The sequence below is a fragment of the Blennius ocellaris genome (genome assembly GCF_963422515.1).
Source record: "Blennius ocellaris genome assembly, chromosome: 22".
NCBI classification, from domain to species: domain Eukaryota; kingdom Metazoa; phylum Chordata; class Actinopteri; order Blenniiformes; family Blenniidae; genus Blennius; species Blennius ocellaris.
Window position 1 is genome coordinate 8,318,561 of NC_137671.1, and position 19,407 is coordinate 8,337,967.

Sequence of the window (19,407 nt, forward strand, 5' to 3'; positions counted from 1 at the left end):
CCTCCCGCAGTAAGTTTTGACAGGCATCTGTCATTTCATGAAGTTAAATCTCCCCACTACAGGTTTTTCAAGTCCCATTAATCGTGTGTGTGGCTGCTCATAATGCCCCAGATTTAATTCATAAGCACGACTCATTGCAGCATATTAAGCTGCTGGAACAGCTGACCAGTGTTTGACTGGCAGGTTATTTTAAGCCGGTGGCACCATTTACTAATTGTAAATTCCCATTCTGCGTTAATAATTTGTTAAACAACACTCACAAGCACCAACATGGATCCAGTGCATCTCGTCTTTCTCCAAAATCCTGAGCGACGGACAAATCGGATCACAATGTGTACCCGTTATGTCATTTTCATCCACCTTGTCGCTCTTGTTTGGCTAATTTTGTACTGCAGAACCAAAACCGCTGGGCGCTTTCTCTGGAACCCCCCCCCCCCCCCCCCCCCCCCCCCCCCTCCACTCCGAGGCCTAATGTAATCTGTGGCAACCTTATCCCCAAAAACGTCTCGTAAGCCCTCCATCCTCTTCGCCTGAGCTCCCAAAATGACCCTCAATCCTTTGGTGAAACTTTGAGCTCCTAAAGCCCCTCCTCTAACCTCCACCCATTAAACCTGAGGAGACCGTTAACAATGTTATAACGCATTGGGGCCCGGATTACTAGAGTGCTTAACAGCAGGTTTCTCACTTTTGTCATCCAAAAAGTGTTCAGATGGTTTTCATTTTGCAGTCTGATAGTCATTTTTTTTTTATTTATTAAAATGTATTTTTTTTTTTATAGTGCGTTTTGCATCAATACCAGCCACCCATTGCAGTAGCTCTTTGTTAATGCTCTAAGTGGGCTACACACCATCTTGGGTCAGCAGCGGTGAAACTGAGCTTCAGTTTTCATACCAGCAGGTCAGGACCCAATCTCTCTGACGGGTCTACAATCAAACAAGAATACAGAGGTAGACGTGAGGGAGGGTGAGAGGGTGGGAAAGAAATGAATGGAAAAGGAAACAATTCACCGCATTGTATTATTTTTCCCGGCACAAGGTCAGACCAGTCCGGAACTGGATTGCATGAAAGCAGAGGCTTGAATGGAGGCAAGCGAAAGAAGAGGCACAGCTTTTGAAATGATCAGTCCTTGAAGTTTAATGCACAGGGCGTTGCATCTCACACACACACACACACACACACACAGCCACCCACACACAAGCTGAAGGAAGAATAAAGAGGGAACAGCAGTGAGCTCTGTGTGAGAAAGGTAAGGAGGAAGGCTGAGAGGTGGATTAGCCGGGCTTTATGGGGGGGCGGTAGGAAACGAGACATTAGGATCTGGATGCTGAGCATATCGGTTTCATGATGAAATGGCTGTGAAATACTTTTCAGCTTAGCAGCTTTGGTCACTGAGAACTGGCATTTAAAGTACAAGAGAATAAACACTTTTCTCTATCATCTCTCGTTTTTTTTCTTGTTTTGCGTGTGTTTTTTTGTTTTTTTTACAGTTTACATTTATAATCCGTTAAATTCAAGCATTGTCAATAGCCAAGACTTCTTTGCCGCATTTCACTTCAAGCTAACCCACACACATCCTGCATGGAGACGTTCAATGTCTTGTAATATGAAAGAAGAGAAGCCCAGTCGATTAAAACAAAGTCTCCAAGCAATGTAATATCCGATTTACTTCAGAAATGGTCCAATGTGACTTGAGCCAGCTCTTAATTGTAAGATTTATCAAACAGGAATGTTTTAAGCCTGGTCTTCAAATAGAGACTGAAACGGTTTAATTAAATTCTGTGCCAATGTTCAATGCCAGCATGGCTATTGGTGCTCAAGAGACACTGGCTACTTCCTGTGAAGGTGCAGGTGCATCGCAGCCGTCAAGGAGGGGCATACAAATTCCAGAGAACTTATGTGTTGTGGGCGTTCACTTCTTCTCCTTCTTCCTCCAAGCCATGAGTCAGTAGATTGTTTTTCAAGGAAGTGAAAAGGAGGAAATTTAATATGGAAATACTCCAATAATGCATTTTGACAACTACTTGGCACATAGCGATGGAAGAACAAACAAGAACCACATCGAGAGCATTTCTCCATTGAATCTACCGAGCAAGAGAATTACTGTTTCTTATTTTGAGAGAATTCCTTAACCAAGAAGGGAACACTGCAAATATAAAAAGGAGTAAAATGTTTATTGTGCTGAAAGTTTTTCCATTTGTTATTATGACTTGAGTTTTCTTTTTGTCCATCATGTACAGCTACAAAACCATACAATCCCTGTGTTTACATGTATGCATGTATCCACACACATGCAACTTGTCACCGACCTTGAAAGTATATTTGAAGTCGTGTGTTGGTTATGTGGATGAAATCAACGTCAATTATTTTCAGATTGTGTCGGAAGGAATTCCTTATGTGAAGTGGTGCAATTCGTAACTCAGTTCCTCACAGCTTGATTGATGCAAATTGGTTACAAAACAGTATAAAACTGATTTTTATGGGGAAAAAATGCAATTATATAGAGTTGCCCCATTCAATACTCCTTTTTTGAATGTGGCACCTTTAAAGAGCATCTGATGCTGTGCACTGATGGCTTGAGTTGGTTTAAATACGTCTACACACACACGCACCTTAATCTGTATTTTGATATGCATTTCCTGTAATAAGCCATCCTTGAAAGCAACTGCTTGTTTTGTATTCGAGGACCGGTTAATTAAAGAGATAAGAAAAAATAAAACTGATACTCGGCTCCTTTTCTTGAAATATTTGAAGGACAACTGGGGAGTTGTCAGAATGACATCGCCACTGAACGTTTTTGCAGATTGGTGGGCGTCAAACAACCTTTCCATTCAACGATAGTCAACTAAAAATGCTTCTGTCGTTCAGCACAAGTCGTTGCACAAATTCCCGCTTGTGCTTTTTGTCCGTGACATGTACTTTTATTGGAGGAATAGGTTAGCCATTTGTACTCTGTGGCACTGTCGCTAGATGAATTATGGTGTATCAGACTCTGTTGTAATTGCGGAAAGATCAACACAGTGACAGAACCGTGGGGACTTTAGTGCCTCTGCCAGCCACCTTTTGTGTTCACCAAACCTGAATGAACTGTTGTACCTTGTGTGGCCTTGCTGCTGGTAGATAATGGCCTCATTGTGTCCTTTATCTTTCCAAGTCACAGTAAACTCCAAAGCTGGCCTCCCGCCTTGGAAATTGCATTGTGCTTGTTCTGTCCCTCAGTATTTATTATCTGCCTTCCAATAGTTCGTTTTCATTTTGGAGGTCAGAGTTGACCACAAAAAAAAACAAACCCTCAACTATAATTGTCTTGTTTTGTTTTTGATAGTTGAAAACTGTATTGTAACACAAATTAAGTCATGACAGATGTGTTTTTTCCCAACACTAACTATGAGCAGAAAGCGGTGACTTGTTTTAATCTGGTCTTTTTCTCCTCTCCCTTCCCGGCCAGCAGATCCAGTTTGCCGACCAGAAGCAGGAGTTCAACAAGCGTCCCTCTAAAATCGGCCGGCGCTCCCTGTCCCGCTCCATCTCTCAGTCCTCCACAGACAGCTACAGCTCAGGTAAACACACACACACACACACGAGTGTAGTCTGACCGCAGCAGTTGCCCGCTCATCGGACACTCCTGCAGGTATTTCGGCTGCATTCCGTCGACGGACGATAAACTGACCTCTCCCGTCCGAGCAGCTCCGAGTCTTTCTCACGCTCGGGACACATGTGAAAGTGGCTCATGTGAAAGTGGGCTCTGCGGCGGGAGGATTAACTGCCGGTGGTCCGCAAGGCAGAGGGGCCGGGGGGAATGAGGGAAGTGCTGGAAAGTACAGGGTGTGGTTGAAATTAAATGACACGACTCGCCTCATCTCTGCAATGTCATTGCCTCATTGTTGGTGTGGCGAATGGCAAGATGGGGGTAAATGGGACTTCATCCAGTGTCTTTTCCACGTTGAAGACATCTGTTACACAGCGAGGGTTTATGTGTGGCCTTCGAGGGCTGCTTAGGTTTTAGATTATTTACAAAGTAGCAACAATATGTTTAGCAGAGATTTGGTGTAGGAGTGACCACTAATGCTGCATGAACTTAAATGGCTTAGAGCAGTGGGTTCACATTTTGGGGAATCACTGAGGTAGTCATAAAAATAGTTCATCATTGGATAAACTATATTACAGACCTTGCCAGGCTCCACTTTATGTGCGCGAGGTGTTTCTGCCAGTGGTTGCCCTCACAACAATGTTTTATGCAGATGAATGAAGGTGGATCTAACCTGAGTGGCTCCAAAACTGGAAAAAGTAAAAGATTGGGTGCTCATGTATTCGTCATCGACCTTGTTGGTTTTTATACAGCAACATGCGTTGTCCACTTCGTTTGATAGGTTCCTCCCATACAGCTTTACATTACACATTTTCTCACTTGAGACCTTCTCAGACGAGAGATGCTGGAGGAAGACTGGGATGATACACGTGCCTGTTTTACAAAAATACGTTTTTTTTTCGTTTTTTTCTCAACACAGAACTGAACACTGGGAATCACCTAACCTGACTCTGCCTCTGAAAGCGAGAACATGGTTATTTATATCGATCTAAAGCATTCCACATTCTCTTTGGTGGTTTGCCCTCTTCTCCTCCCACTGCCAGCTTTCAGAAATGTGTAAATTCTGTTCAGTTGAAGGTTTTTTTGTTGTTTTTTTGGGGGGTCTCAAACTCTTTGATTCAACAAGCATTCACAGGGAACCACGGTTGAATTAATACTGCGGTTAATCACAGGGTGTGAGGGACAAACTGAGTTTCAGTTAGTATTATAGTGGACGGCTCTCAGGGGTGTGAAGAACGTCTTGTTAGCACTGGCAACTCTCACTGAGAGATGATGAAGCACTTTGATCCTCTGACTGCCCAGCGGCACATGTTTTCATCGGCCAGCGACATCAATGAGGGTCAGCTGAGGAAAAGCCCTCGTCTTTCTTCACTTTCTTCAGTCTTCAAATGAGGGGGGGGGGGAATGCTATTGCTTATTGTAGCCTGAGATTAGAGTTTCTCTCGTCATGTCATCCTATTTTAGGAAAACATTTTGATTAAGATGCATTTGTATTTAACCCACGACAGATAACCTACAACAGTCCTAATTAACTCCATTAAGTAAGATTCTGAGTTCAGCTCTGTGTTTGAATCTCTATTTCCCTCTTGTTCCTCTTCAGTGTTTTCACCTCGTTCTTTTTCCTCAATCTTTATCTCCTCTCCTGCAGCCAGCACTGCACTCCCAAAAAATGTTCCTTTCCAGCCTCTGGCTCTTGGCTCATGACTGAAATATGATCTGCATTTTTTTTTCTTTCTCCCCTGGATATCGAGATAGTGATGAGTGCACTTAGTTCACTTTTATTTCATTGAGTAATTTGAAGAAGCCAGCAGTACAGACACCAAGAAATACCATATGCCAGTTAACTTAACAATAAACCACAGCCTTTGTAGATTGAGCGAAATCCTGTCAGTTTTGTTAAATTTAAGATTTTTATCAGATACTTATGTAGCTATTTGAACTGTGCTTTTCTTTTTTTTCCTCTTCTCCTTTGCTGCTCACTCCCTGTCTTTTCCTATAATTCCATCAGCCGAGTGATTCTTATTACTCTGATGGTTCCCACAGTACGGCGACCTCACCGAAAATCAAGAGCGCCGATGTATAAGTTTTGTTTATGGATGCTCTTTTAAAAAAAAATTTTAATCACTTTGTAGAAATTTCAGATTTGCAAGACATTTTCAAACAGTTTAATGAAATTCAATGATAGAAGTTAACAAACATGTAATTCTATTCAAGTACATCTTAAGTAGGGATTTAAAAGATGGTCGAAAGGAATCCAGTCGCTCTCCTCATAGCATTTATATACAGGGAAACTAACTACATATGAAGGGAGACAAAGGATGGAGACATGATCTGGTATTTTACCCCCACGTGAATCTGCACTTCTGCTGGATCCTGGTTCTGCATCTTCATTTTCTGGTGCTTTTCCATTGGTCATTATTTGCTGCAGCTCATAGCATCAGTCACACTGCAGGCGAGAGGTCAGCATGAACACTCCAGTGTGTTTTAACCTTTTATAGGACAAGCTGTAAAATACTTAAAAACATTGTAACCCCAGGGCGCTGTGGGATATCTCAAGACGTATTACAAAAAAAAACCGTAAGAAAGCATAAATTACTTTTTTTTATATTTTAATAAAGTGCCACCATCAAATATAAATTTGTTTGTAAACCTAAAGCTGAACAGCATCTTTATTTCACAATTTAAAACTTTGATCACTACTATTTATTATAAATAATGGAAACTGCAGTTCCCATTATAGCACATATCTTCTCCTACACTAATTTCATCTATAGTGCAGATACAGTTTTGTTTTTTGTTTTCCGCATTTTCTGAGCTGAATGCTGTTTAGCTGAATATGAGGAAGGTGTTGCACATTATGACCAACTTGACCTCTCTTAATATTGAGCATATCTTTTGATCTGGAGCCAATAGATCAGCCAGCAGCTAAGCTGCTTCATTCTCTGTTCATGTATTAGACCAGAATACTAGTGTCACATTCAATGAGCTGATGTTTATCTTATTATATATATATATATGTGTGTCTATAAAGTTAGATATTGCAACAGACTGACTGGCTTTCAATAAATGGTTCATTTAATACATTCATGTCATGGCCAGATGGAGCTCCACTGCCCTACATTGTGTTGTCAACAGATCAGATGTCACGCCATTATTTCATCACATCGTACCTGGTGACACCAAGCCACAAGCACCAAGGGACGAAAATCAAGGAAAAATTGACCCCCAAAAAAAGTCAACAGTCAACAACTGCCACATGTCTGAAAAGCTGCTCGTGAAAACTGAAAACACATGTGATCCAGAATAATGAGAAAAACAAACGGACGAAAATTGGGTCAAAGAAAACAGAGAGCAGTTATTTGTACAAATCCCAAAGCAGAACAGCATCAACGTCAAATACTTAAGTGTTGGTTTAGTAGTCACAAGTCAATACTCATTTTTGCCTATTGCACGTGTGTATACTACTGTACAATCTATCTCAAACATGCTTCTGCAAATACTGCAATTATACTGGTCACGAGAAGAGGGAAATCATTTTAACTGTACATTGCAATGTCAATTATAAATAAAATTGTAATTATTAGCCCGGATGTATATAAATCGCGTTGGAGTAGAAGTGCTTGATCCCGTTTCTGCCTTCTGGTCGTGAGGATACGTTATTTTCTGTCCCTGACCAAAGTTCTCCTTTCCTGCTACAGGTGCTACTGTTGCTGTCAGTCGCACCTATAACTTTGTGTATTTTTGCCCAAGGGTTTGAACATGCAGGAAAGGCTTATTTTCTTCTGTGTAAAGACCAACAAGTCTTTCCTGTTGGGCTACAGGTTTGAACCCATGAGAACCAAACTGAGAGAAACCAGTCGAATTGGAGAAACAAGCAGCACGTAAAGTTCCAAGTACCGGCCAGTGAGTCCCAAGTGAGAAATAACCGGCTGCAGGTCGGGCCCCGGAATAAAGACAAACAAGTCTCAAGTGGCACACACATGTTGGAACCAATTAGACTCCAGGGTTGCGGCGGCCCACGATGACGTTTTCGAGGAAAGCCTTCGGTGAACAGCTTTTTATCAATTAAACCCCGTCTTGTCAGGAAATGTGTGGCCTCCCAAAGTTTAATCACCGGATTAGGGAATATACCGACTTTTACTGTGGGTAAAATAAAACGACTACCACACGGTGTTCATTTTCTGTTTTGAAAACTTTGTGACTTGTGTGTTTGCTCGCGCACGACTCGCCGGTAACACTGATGCCTGTGGTGTTTTACAGCGGCATCATACACAGACAGCTCCGACGATGAGACGTCTCCCCGGGACAAACAGCAGAAAAACTCCAAGGGCAACGGGGACTTCTGCATCAAAAACATCAAACAGGCAGACTTTGGACGCAGGGAGATCGAGATTGCAGAGCAAGGTAAATATGACAGGTCGTCACTATTGCAGGGGGGTTGGTGAGTTTAGGGGGGGTAACTAAAGCTTGTCCATCCAAACATGGTGTGAATTTTACCTGAACGAATATTCAAATAACAGAATGACCCTGCGAGAACAGTGTGGTTTTGCGTGCGTGTTCGCTGATGCCTTCGTCCACTGATTAGTGCCCATATTTTCAACACCACTACGAACGCAAACACAACACATGTTGACACGACACCAGTTCCCTGATGGCTTAACAAACAGCACGAAGAGCCTCAGCTGAACTCTGGAGGTCTCACACACACACGCACACACACACACACACACACACACACACACAATATCCTAAGCATCAATAACCCCTTCAGCTGGATGAGTCGATGGATTAGTGATGAAGTATTAGGAGGATTAAATCATGTGAATTCCTTTCACCATCTCTTCTGATTGTTGTATCCACTTCTTATGTGTCATGTCTCTGCGTTTGTGTCGTCCCCCCCCCCCAGAGATGCCAGCTCTAATGGCTCTGAGGAAGCGAGCCCAGGGGGAGAAGCCCCTCGCTGGTGCCAAGGTGGTGGGCTGCACCCACATCACCGCCCAGACTGCTGTGAGTAGAAATGCGCTCTCATGCCAGCGTAACATCGGTGCCACTGCGAACAAAAATCATCCACCGTTGTTCTTCTTCTTACCCAGGTGCTGATGGAGACTCTGTCAGCTTTAGGGGCTCAGTGCAGATGGGCAGCCTGTAACATCTACTCCACCCAGAATGAAGTGGCAGCTGCCCTGGCAGAAGGAGGTGAGACTATCAGGAGTTCCTGTGTGTGTGTGTGTGTGTGAGACATCTGACCTCTTCTTAACCTTTCACACTCACATCTGTGCTCTCACTTACATTTACATCACCCTTCGGTTTCCCCGCGCGCTTCTTGTGCCACATATATACACCACTGCCCGTGTCGCCGCAGGTTTCAGTGTGTTTGCATGGAAGGGTGAGTCGGAGGACGACTTCTGGTGGTGCATCGATCGCTGTGTCAACGTGGAAGGCTGGCAGCCCAACATGGTAGCACACCTACATTCTAACTGAAGCTCGCTAAGTGTTTTCTCTGTTTATATCCCGCAGTCTTGTCGGTGCTGCATACAGTTGCTATTTTTACCAGACAGACCATCTATTTTTAAATAGATTAGATCTATGTTTGCGTCGCTGCTCATTAACTGGCCATGCGAGTAAAACTGCAGAGAAAAAGCTTGTACTTGGTGAGATCGTTCTTTGTCTTGGACGGTGAAGTGGCAGCACTTGGACTAAACTCTAATGTCTGTTTGATTGCGGAAACTCGGCAGATTCTGACTTGCCTCTTCATCACTCCCAATGTCCTCTGCTTGTGTCCGTCTCTGCTCATCTGTCAGATTTTGGATGACGGTGGAGATCTGACTCACTGGATTTATAAAAAGTATCCCAACATGTTCAAGAAGATCAAGGGCATCGTAGAGGAGAGCGTCACCGGTGTGCACAGGTAAAACACGGATACAGAACTATACGATTTCTCTTTGATATTACACTGATCAATAAACAAAACCAGCTTGTTTTCTTTTTGTTTTTTGTTTTTTTTAAACGATAAGATGATTCACTTGTAAGCAGGGAAATATCCATCAGGCACATGACGTGTCCACAGTTTTCTCATGTTCTCATAGCACCATCTAGTGGTAGAAATGTCCATGGAATATGTACTGTTTGGGGTTAAGTGTGTGTGTGTGTATGTGAAAAGGATCAAGGTCTTTGATTGTGAAATCATCTTCTGTGTGTTTACATTTTTTCACGCGACGATGTTTGTTGGGTGGACGTTTGCAGGTTGTACCAGCTGTCCAAGGCCGGGAAGCTGTGCGTACCAGCCATGAACGTCAACGACTCGGTCACCAAGCAGAAATTCGACAATCTCTACTGCTGCAGAGAGTCTATCTTAGACGGGTACGAAGCCGTCTCCCCGTTTATTCCAGATTTTTTGTAATTTTTAAAATTTTTACAACAGACTGTGTTTGTTATTTCTACATTTAATGTTGCAGGGCAATTACGCCCACCTCCTTTCTGTTCCAAACGGCCTGAATAAATATTCGGCTGCCAGCCTGGTATAATGGTGTTTTTGTCCTCAGGCTGAAGAGAACCACTGATGTCATGTTTGGAGGGAAACAGGTGGTGGTGTGTGGATACGGAGAGGTAAGGTTGGCCTCCTTAGGCTTCTGCCTTATTAAGAGAGAGGCTTCATTAAACAGTGTAATAGTTTCTGTAGATTTTAAGCCATCTCAGTCATGAAAGCAGTTGGTATTCGGGTGGTGTGAGGGTTTATTCCAATTCAATGAGCTTAGACACTGATAGAAGTTCTTCCACGACAAAACAATTCCTGCTCCTTTTCCATGATAATCCTGGATGTGAATTTGTGTGTTTACTGTGCCGTGTCCTCAGGTTGGGAAAGGCTGCTGCGCTGCGCTCAAAGCAATGGGTTCCATCGTGTACGTCACAGAGATCGACCCCATCTGTGCCTTGCAGGCCTGGTAAGAGACGTCTGGTTTTTATTTTTTTTTTTCTTCCTTCTCAACCAAATCACTTTGTTTAAAAAAAATAAAATAAAAAAATGAGAGCAATACAAATAAAAGCATATAGGTTGATATGGGGAGCAGCAGCAGATATACACGCGCTTAATAAAATAAAGCTAAATTGTGTAATTTCTGTGATTTTCTTGTCATAATGAAGATTGAGGTTTCCACGTGCCTTTGTTGGGAAAACATTTTTTTTTATAGTGTGAAATACTGCAATGACATCCAGAAACTCTTACTGTCATTCTGCATATTCATAGAGTCTTTATTTTTGCATTATAAATGCCAAAAAGAGGACATTTACTTGCAAGACATTGTCCTTTCAACACTAGAAGTTTTTTTTTAAGTTTGTTTCATATTTTGTTAACATCCCAAAAATGTAGGTCATGTTACAAATTGTAATTGTTCACTCGAGCAAAGTGACCGATAATAAGTTAATGCTTATCTGAGCTCGACCTCCCATCATTTATAAGTGCGTGGCAATCATTTCCTTCGTAAAAGTAATATAATACAGTCGCCATTTCCACAGCAAAGCAGCCTTCAGTGTCCCTAATTACATAATACATAAGGCAAACTAAATATTTTTCTACACACCTGAGCAAAACACAATTTCCATGTTGATTTCTAGATTACATGCCAGACTTTTTTTCTTTTTTTAAATATTAGTCGTTGCTCTTTTAATTATGTCTTTTTCCGAATGGCAGCATGGACGGCTTCAGGCTGGTGAAGCTCAACGAAGTCATCAGACAAGTGGACATCGTGATCACCTGCACAGGTTGGTTCAGTCTCTGAACTTATTAGCCGTCCTGCATAACAATCATTGGGTCGCTGACTAATCGCCTCACAGTAGCTGCACAGGGATTAGTCCTGTTGGCTTTTGTGCTGGAATATAATCCACGTTGAACAGCGCTGAAGTAAATGGAGTTATTACTCTGGGAGAACACCAACTTTAGGGCCCATCGGTAGTCTCCACGTGGGCATAAAAGAGCCGCGAGCTGAAAATAGGCGATGCACCTTTACTCCAAAGGTCTTTTTGTTTTAGGATCGGTCGCACATTTTGTTCCGAAATGCAACGGTGAATTCTCCGCCTGCAAGAAATGTCATTCTTTTGATAAATACATAATGCCATTATGTGCTCTTTAACGTTTCTCCTTCTTTTTAACCCAGCCTACACTGACAGGAACATGCCGTCAAGCCAAACCGGGTCTCAAAAGGCGGATCACAGCTCACATTTTGTACACTCGCGGAACCCAGTCACCGTGACTCAACAGATATTTAATCAGTCTGCAGGAGTTACTAATAAAGTTCTCAGTACTGAAGTCTGCGAGTTGAGCACTTAATTGGAGCAGAGAATTACTCGCGCCCCGGCCTCATTAGCTAGCGCTGCTGGCAGGGATGAAGCGGGGGGCTCTCTGCGGGGTGAGACGACTGGAACAGTCGCATTAGAGTGTCACATACTGTCGGCTCCATTCATAAAAGCCAGCGCCGTGTTTAAATAAGCGGGAAAAAGTCACCAGCTGTCTGTCAATTCCATTTTGATATGACCGTCACCTTGAAGATTATGTGACTTCTGCTTTGATCCCACTGAATGAAAATTAATTCATGTAATTAAAAGAATGTAAATTTTAGATGTCGAGCGTTAAAAGTGATGCCAAAGATTTGAACAGGTTGAAAGAAAAAAAAAATTCAAAGCCTAATTCGCCTTTCTCACATTCTTTCGTCAATAATTGAGGCTCCATTAGTAGTGACTCACTGAACCTCTTGAAATACTTCTTTCTGAACCCTCTCCTGTGATTCGTGCTCTCACTCTTTTGACTGTTTGTCCTTTGTGTCGTCAGGCAATAAGAACGTGGTGGTGAGAGAGAACCTCGACCGCATGAAGAACGGCTGCATTGTCTGCAACATGGGACACTCCAACACCGAGATCGACGTGGTCAGTTCGCTTAAAGCAAACTCCTAATAGATTTGAGTTAATCTCATCGGAATGACATGACAATTCTGCAAAATGAGTCAAACTGTCAATTTATAGAACTTAGTTTTTCTGTGTTTGTTGTTCTTAAAGAAGATAATCTATTATCGCAGATTGAGACACTTGATGGAAAATGAGAGCACCAAAACACAGACGGCTCCTCGCAGCGTCTGTCTGTGAAGCTTGACCTTGGGCAGGGATTGTTCAGGGTTGTCATGGTAACTGACAGCTCGGTATGAGTTAATAGAATAGCAATGAAAGGATTGATCCGCATCCCGCTGTGGCAGTGAGAACTGGGAAAGTGGATCTTATCAGGTCTACAGTACAAATACATTAGAAGTCACTCTATCGTTCATTTAACAAATCAGTTCTAAGTGCATATGTGCACTAATCTGTTAGAGCTCGCTACACAGACATTGAAAAGGCAAGAACATTATAAAAAGTATCTTCTGGCGAGTAATCGGCAGTACATGAAACTAGAATACAGTTCATATTTGAATGGAAATCGTGAGTGCGTTATCACGGAAAATACTAATTATATATTTTAATTCCATCTAAAAATAAAGGGAAGTTTGATCAGTGATCCAAATGGAAAATTTTGATGATTTATTTATAAATTTTTTTTAATCTTTCAGGCAAGCCTGCGGACTCCTGAACTAACCTGGGAGAGGGTGCGCTCTCAGGTGGATCACGTAATCTGGCCTGATGGCAAGAGGATAGTCCTACTGGCAGAGGTATATACACAAACACGCATATGCACAGAGATCCAAAACTATGGGTCATCACCCGTTTTCAATATTAGAACGACCTTTCATCCACCTGTTTTACCATCTTATTTAACTGGGCGGTTGGTGTTTATCGAAGCTCATCCCATTTGCTAGTCTATTTGTATTTTAGATTAAAGGGATGAGCAACAATTTTTGTTTCCCCACAATGGCAAGCTTAACGCTAGTTGAAGATGCACAGCTAAGAGAGACGTTGGAGGCGTGACTTGTTTCATATAAGAAACATCATCAGAAATGCTCTCCCATAAGTATTACGTGGAAATAGTTTATAGTCCAAGATATTTAATGATGAGAATGTACAAAAAAAAACATTCCAATGAATACTTTGCTGTCAAATGTAAATCTCAGCGAAAACCCAATGGGAAAACCACTAATCCTCATTAACACAGAAGAAAAGAAGCCAAAAACTTCCAGATAATCCAATCCAAACCTCCTTTAATGGGTTTTTTCCCCCCCTTAAACATCAAATCAAAAAAAAATTCACTAAACTGTTGACATTTATTTGACAAGTTGTGTAAAAATCGTTTGAAAAGCGAAACGTGAAGACAGACGTATGCTGACGCATGCCTCTGCAGACTCGTGTTGCAGGTTAAGACAAGCTGCGCCCGCCTGCAAATTACAAGCTGTGACAGAATGAGAGCAGGCCGACAGACGACCTGCCAGCCCTGCCATGATGGCGTCTCCGGGGCTGTTTGATGTGGTCGTCCACACACCCCCACCCCCCCCGTCCTCATCTCACCTCACCTGCTTTCTGATCACAACAGTTATGATCTTGAATGGAAGCTTGAAACAGAAATACCATCTATTTAAAAACAATAGAACCTTTTTTCATCCGTCTTCGTCGACAGTTTTTCATTTTAAAGGCTCCCACAGACAGGAGTTTTATTAGTTGTCACGCTGAGCAACGTAGATGTTAAGAACTTTGCTGGAACCGTGGGCTTGGTTGCTAAATGTCACTCTGGGCCATCGGAGAAGGTGACTTTACACTGAAGGTCATCCACATAAATCAAAGGTGCCTTCGGGCAATTCTTAAAGCACGTGAACCAAGAATGGAGCCGTTGTTATAGAAAGCAGCAGGTACATTGAGGATGTGGATGAAGGTCCACCAGCTTCCTTGAGAGTCTTAAGTCCTAATTAAACTACCGATTTGCTGCAATGCGGACGTCTCTTTGATCTTTCTATAGCCGACTGTCGCACTCCTCTCACTAAACAATTTAAAAACTACAGCGTTTAAGCTCTGATTAATGATATCACCACAGATGCCCGTCTTTCAGTGTTGAGGCGGCTTCAGAGGACAGACTGCGCGTTGCATCATCTTCAGCAACACTTCCAATTCAGCAGGCTGGAGACAAACAAACGTATACAATAGAAGGTTATGCAATCAAAATGTTTATGTAGCCTGAAAACCTTTTATGCTTCTCGTTTTTAATTATTTTTATTAATTAGCTTTATCACACAACGTGGTTTCATGTACTTTCAAATGCCATCATGTCTGAGACGAATTGGAATTTGATTTAAAAAAAAAAAAAAAAAAAAAAAAAAAAAGGTCCATTTTACATCAGGATCATTGTTGACTCCTTTCAAGGTTTCATGTTTTATACTGTGGATTAATGAAATCATATTGTTGCCTTTACCATGAATCCTTTGTGGCTTACAGAGCCAGAGTACTGAAAACCGTCTGGATCTGAATAATTGTTTAAATTTTGTTTTGTGTTGTGAAAAAGAGATATGCACCTGAGTCTCTGTCCTCTCACCCCCCCCCCCCCCCCCCCCCCCCCCCCCTCTCCAGGGTCGCCTGTTGAACCTCAGCTGTTCCACTGTGCCCACGTTTGTTCTGTCCATCACTGCCACGACCCAGGTAAGACCGAGTCATCCATATTCACAATGACTCTATTTTGTTTTCTTTTTTTTTTCTTTTTTTAAAATATGCTGAAACACAGTGCTCATGTGAGTAACACTTGTGTCTGTGCGCAGGCGCTGGCTCTGATAGAGCTGTACAATGCCCCCGAGGGACGCTACAAACAGGATGTTTACTTGCTGCCCAAAAAGATGGGTAAGTCGTTATTTATTTTTGATTCTTTTATTAGTGTAAAGACGTGTTGAAGAAGTCTTGAAGGAAAGAATAATGCACATCATGTGAAGCTGTGGACATGCCACTTGTGTAACACACTTGGCTGGTCAGATGGGCGCAAGCACCAAGCGCAGAGACGGACAGGAAGTTATTATTGAGAGTTTGTCGTGGCCCAGCAGAGGCCCCGCAGGAACGCCGCATTTATCTCTACAGAGAACATGGCGAGTCTCATCTGTTCCGTCCGGAGTCGTATCCCCGGATAGATCTTTCACGCTAGATGAAAATCCCCTGCGTCGGGTGTAATCACACACACACGCGTGTGTGTGTGTGTGTGTGTGTGTGTGTGTGTGTGTGTGTGTGTGTGTGTGTGTGTGTGTGTGTGTGTGTGTGTGTGTGTGTGTGTGTGTGTGTGTGTGTGTGTGTGTGTGTGTGTGTGTGTGTGTGTGTGTGTGTGTGTGTGTGTGTGTGTGTGTGTGTGTACGCAAACTGACATCAACTGCATTTCCCGTCACATTTCCGAGCGGTCCCTCAGCGACCGGGAGCAGACAAACACTGAGCTGAATGTAGGTCACCCTGCTACCAGCACACGTTGGGAGATGGATGGAAAGGCTCAGAGGAGGACAGAAGGAAGGGAAAAGAAGGAGAGAAAAAGAGAGAGAGATATGGGAAATTGTAGTACTCTCCATTCTCATTTCTAACATGTCCTCTCTCCATTTCCCCCTCCAGATGAGTATGTGGCCAGCCTACATCTCCCAACCTTCGATGCACATCTTACAGAGCTGAGTGACGAGCAGGCCAAGTATCTGGGCTTGAACAAGAACGGGCCCTTCAAGCCAAACTACTATAGGTACGAAAACACCCCAACGCCCTTATTGTGAAGGCCACTGCTGCAACATGTCAGATTTTCCACAAGCCCCTCCCAGACCTGAAGAGGGTTAACCCAGTAACCAGTGTTTACTGGGTTAACCCAGGCCCAGGTGCTCTCATGCACTTCTATTTAATTCACAATAAAACATAGCAGATGTTAAAATTGGGACATTTTGCAGTTGCATTTATTTTTTAAAAATGTTTTGAAGTTTTTCACATTTCATAATATTAAACACACAATGCCGCAAATGATAGTGAGGTCATGTGGTCATCATATAAAAGCTGCAGTTATACTTGGAATGAATGACGACGGGCTGCGTTTACTTCTGAACGCAGTTCATTTCGAGGTACTGTTAAAGATTATTTTTGCATTTTTACATGGACATTTTACTGGACTTAAAAGTTAAAGGATTTCCTCACAAGTCAAAATAAAGTCAGTGGTCCTGAAGACGATAATACATACAAGTGTGTCACACAAAAAAAATTGTGTAATTGAAATGTTTTTTGATCAGTTATTTCTATTTTCACATCATCTGCAACCTTTCTGGCCAAAATAGCCTTTTTTGTGATATTTTTTTCCCACCGAAACAAATTGACCTGGAGCTGCAAGACATGTTTAACCTTGTAAAGTTTCATATATTTACAGTAGTTTTGAAGGAGAAACTGGCTCTTATGTCACATTTATCAAGTTTTAATTACAATTTAGGATTGTAAACATGTAATAACTTTTCTGGTACATTACATACCAGTTTGGCTTTTTGGGTGGTGGATGTTGTTGTTGTTGTGTATTTTTTTCCTTTCGTTTTGAAGCTTGTTGTTGTTTTATTTTATTTTTTTGCACTTTTATAACAATCTTTCTTGTCTTTGTCCCACTAAACATGTATTCTAAACTCCTGAAGACAACAGAGAGCTGTGATAAGAAATACAAACAGCTCACTTCTGAAGTTATTACATTTAATGTTAATAGCAGCAAAACATACCAGATCATTATGGACCGTTAAAAAAAATATATATTAAAAATCATCTAATTTTATAAATCTTCTCACATAATGAGTTCTTGTTCATTACTTAAAAGCTATAATTCTAAAATACAAAAAAAATAATGCATTGAATTACATTATTGGAAAAATGTGTTTTTAATTTTCTAACTTTAATATACAAAATATATGTAAAAGTACGCTGGCGTTTGCACTTCCTCCTCACACGTTTGTGAATTTCGTTCTGAGTTCTGTCCTAAATTGAGGTTAACTAGTCTCTGGAATTGCGCTGGGATTGTTTCCAGCCTCCTCATGACCCTGAATCAAGGTATAGAAAATGGATGAATGTTTAAAAAATGAGTAGTAGAGAACTCAGTCTTTCTTTCCTTTTTTTCCCCCTCAAGGTATTAAACAGTGTTGGGGTTGACGTGAAGAAATACCAACACTCCAAGACTCGCACAGACTCGGAGGAAGAGGAGGAGGAAGGAACAGTCGACACACCGGGGGGGGGGGGGGGGGGGGGGCGAAGCAAAGGGGGGGGGGGGGGCGGAACTTTATTCGTGCTCATAGCAGCCATTTTTATTTCTTCACACTTGACAATAGTAATAACAATGATAATAGCGACTCCACGGAGCAGCTCCTGCCATTCACCAGTAGCTCGCTCCCCCCCTCCCACACACACACACACACACCCTCCTCTCGTCATTTCATCATTATCTTTCCCTCTAAATACTCGTTTGTGCGTCAAGTTGTATGTAAAACCTCAACTCTCCCCTCCCGTTGCAAGATCTTTTATTGTTTCTGTTAAAGATGAAATCACTTAAAGGATATATAGCTTCTAAAACTCTTGATTTAAAAAAAAAAAAATCTGTATGAATGACGGATGATTTCATTTTTCGCCTCTTATTTTGGGATGTTGCTGTCTTTTAATTTCTTTTCTTTCTTTTTTTTACTTGTGATTTTGTTTTTCCTCTCTCGTAACCTTTGTCAGGGTGGGGCTAGACTTAGGGGTAGGCGGGGTCTCAGGGTCCAATCATATCTTGTTTTGTTTTTTCATTGAGATTCTCCGTACTCTGTTTTTAAGTATTTTTTTTTTTACTTCATGATTATTATTTTTTTAAATGATCCGCCTGTAGTTAAAAAAAAAAAAAGTTTTAATTTTTCTTTTTGCATGACTGGATGGTGATCGGTTCTTTCCGCCCGTCACTCAAACTGACAGTCAAACCATCTCACTCGCTGATTTTGCTTTATTTTTGTTTTTTTAATTTTTCTCTCTCCGCTGCTCACAAGATGCCAGTGTTGAAAGTAATGAAAAGTATTGACGCTTTTCATTTAGTCTTTTCCTTTAACAGTAATGACTATTTGAAGCATTGTTAGATCATTACAAGGATATACTGTATATTTACATATTTATATAGCCACGGCATGTTTTCCTATCTTTTCTCTGCTTCTGGCGCAATCTAATATGATTTTCTTTGGAAACATTAACATGTCATACAAACAAGCAATTAAATGTTGTATTGACAAGTGTAATGAATGGACTAAAACCCTGTTTTGAATACTGTGACAAAAATGTAAAGATATACCAAATGCGCAGCTGGCTGTTGCCAGGCCGGTACATGGGTCCTGATTTAGTAGGGGTGGAAACAAAAAAAAAAAAGGTATGGTGCTGATCAGGCTTACTGTATCTGCCATACGCAAATAACGCAACTCTTTGGTACTCGCAGATGTCAAATGGTTTAAAAAAAAAAAACTCCAGTCGAAAAATAAAATATATATGTTCACTTTAAATGTGTCAAAAGTAGATTTTCACCGGCTCTTCACCTGAACCTGCCAGGTCTGCTTCCACCGAGTGGGATCAAACACGCACACTCATATACATATATACATATATATATATATGTACACTACAGCTCATTATCCAACCTTACAGAATTGCATCGTGTATTCCATCGCTCCCGGGAAATGTCACAAAAGCTCAGTTTTTCCAGCTGAATAAGTTCGTTTGTCCTCCTCACACTTGAAATACGCAACATTTCAGTTTTTAGGATATGACTGAACTTAATTCCAACCAAAGTCTTTGAAGGAGGAGGCTTCAGTCTTCGATCTGCTATCAAAAAGCGGCCCGTTTCCATGGTTTTGTTTTTTTTTTTCTCCAAAGAATTCCCG

At 41.7% G+C, this 19,407-nt stretch overlaps 1 protein-coding gene across 1 annotated transcript in view; it reads left to right on the forward strand.

Moving 5' to 3' along the window:
* Positions 1-17,738, forward strand: part of ahcyl2b (adenosylhomocysteinase like 2b) — a gene marked incomplete at its 5' end in the record, with an annotated part of 36,650 nt that extends 18,912 nt beyond the window's left edge. The window contains 16 exons of the mRNA XM_080518635.1: positions 3,449-3,557; positions 7,847-7,990; positions 8,493-8,593; positions 8,680-8,782; positions 8,949-9,043; positions 9,388-9,494; positions 9,830-9,946; positions 10,129-10,192; positions 10,439-10,527; positions 11,274-11,344; positions 12,408-12,502; positions 13,174-13,272; positions 15,113-15,181; positions 15,298-15,376; positions 16,121-16,241; positions 17,643-17,738. Coding sequence (XP_080374761.1) covers positions 3,449-3,557; positions 7,847-7,990; positions 8,493-8,593; positions 8,680-8,782; positions 8,949-9,043; positions 9,388-9,494; positions 9,830-9,946; positions 10,129-10,192; positions 10,439-10,527; positions 11,274-11,344; positions 12,408-12,502; positions 13,174-13,272; positions 15,113-15,181; positions 15,298-15,376; positions 16,121-16,241; positions 17,643-17,649 — 1,470 coding nt within the window. The 3' untranslated portion in view covers positions 17,650-17,738. The remainder of the gene's footprint in view (positions 1-3,448; positions 3,558-7,846; positions 7,991-8,492; positions 8,594-8,679; positions 8,783-8,948; positions 9,044-9,387; positions 9,495-9,829; positions 9,947-10,128; positions 10,193-10,438; positions 10,528-11,273; positions 11,345-12,407; positions 12,503-13,173; positions 13,273-15,112; positions 15,182-15,297; positions 15,377-16,120; positions 16,242-17,642) is intronic.
* Between the last annotated feature and the right edge of the window lie 1,669 nt (positions 17,739-19,407).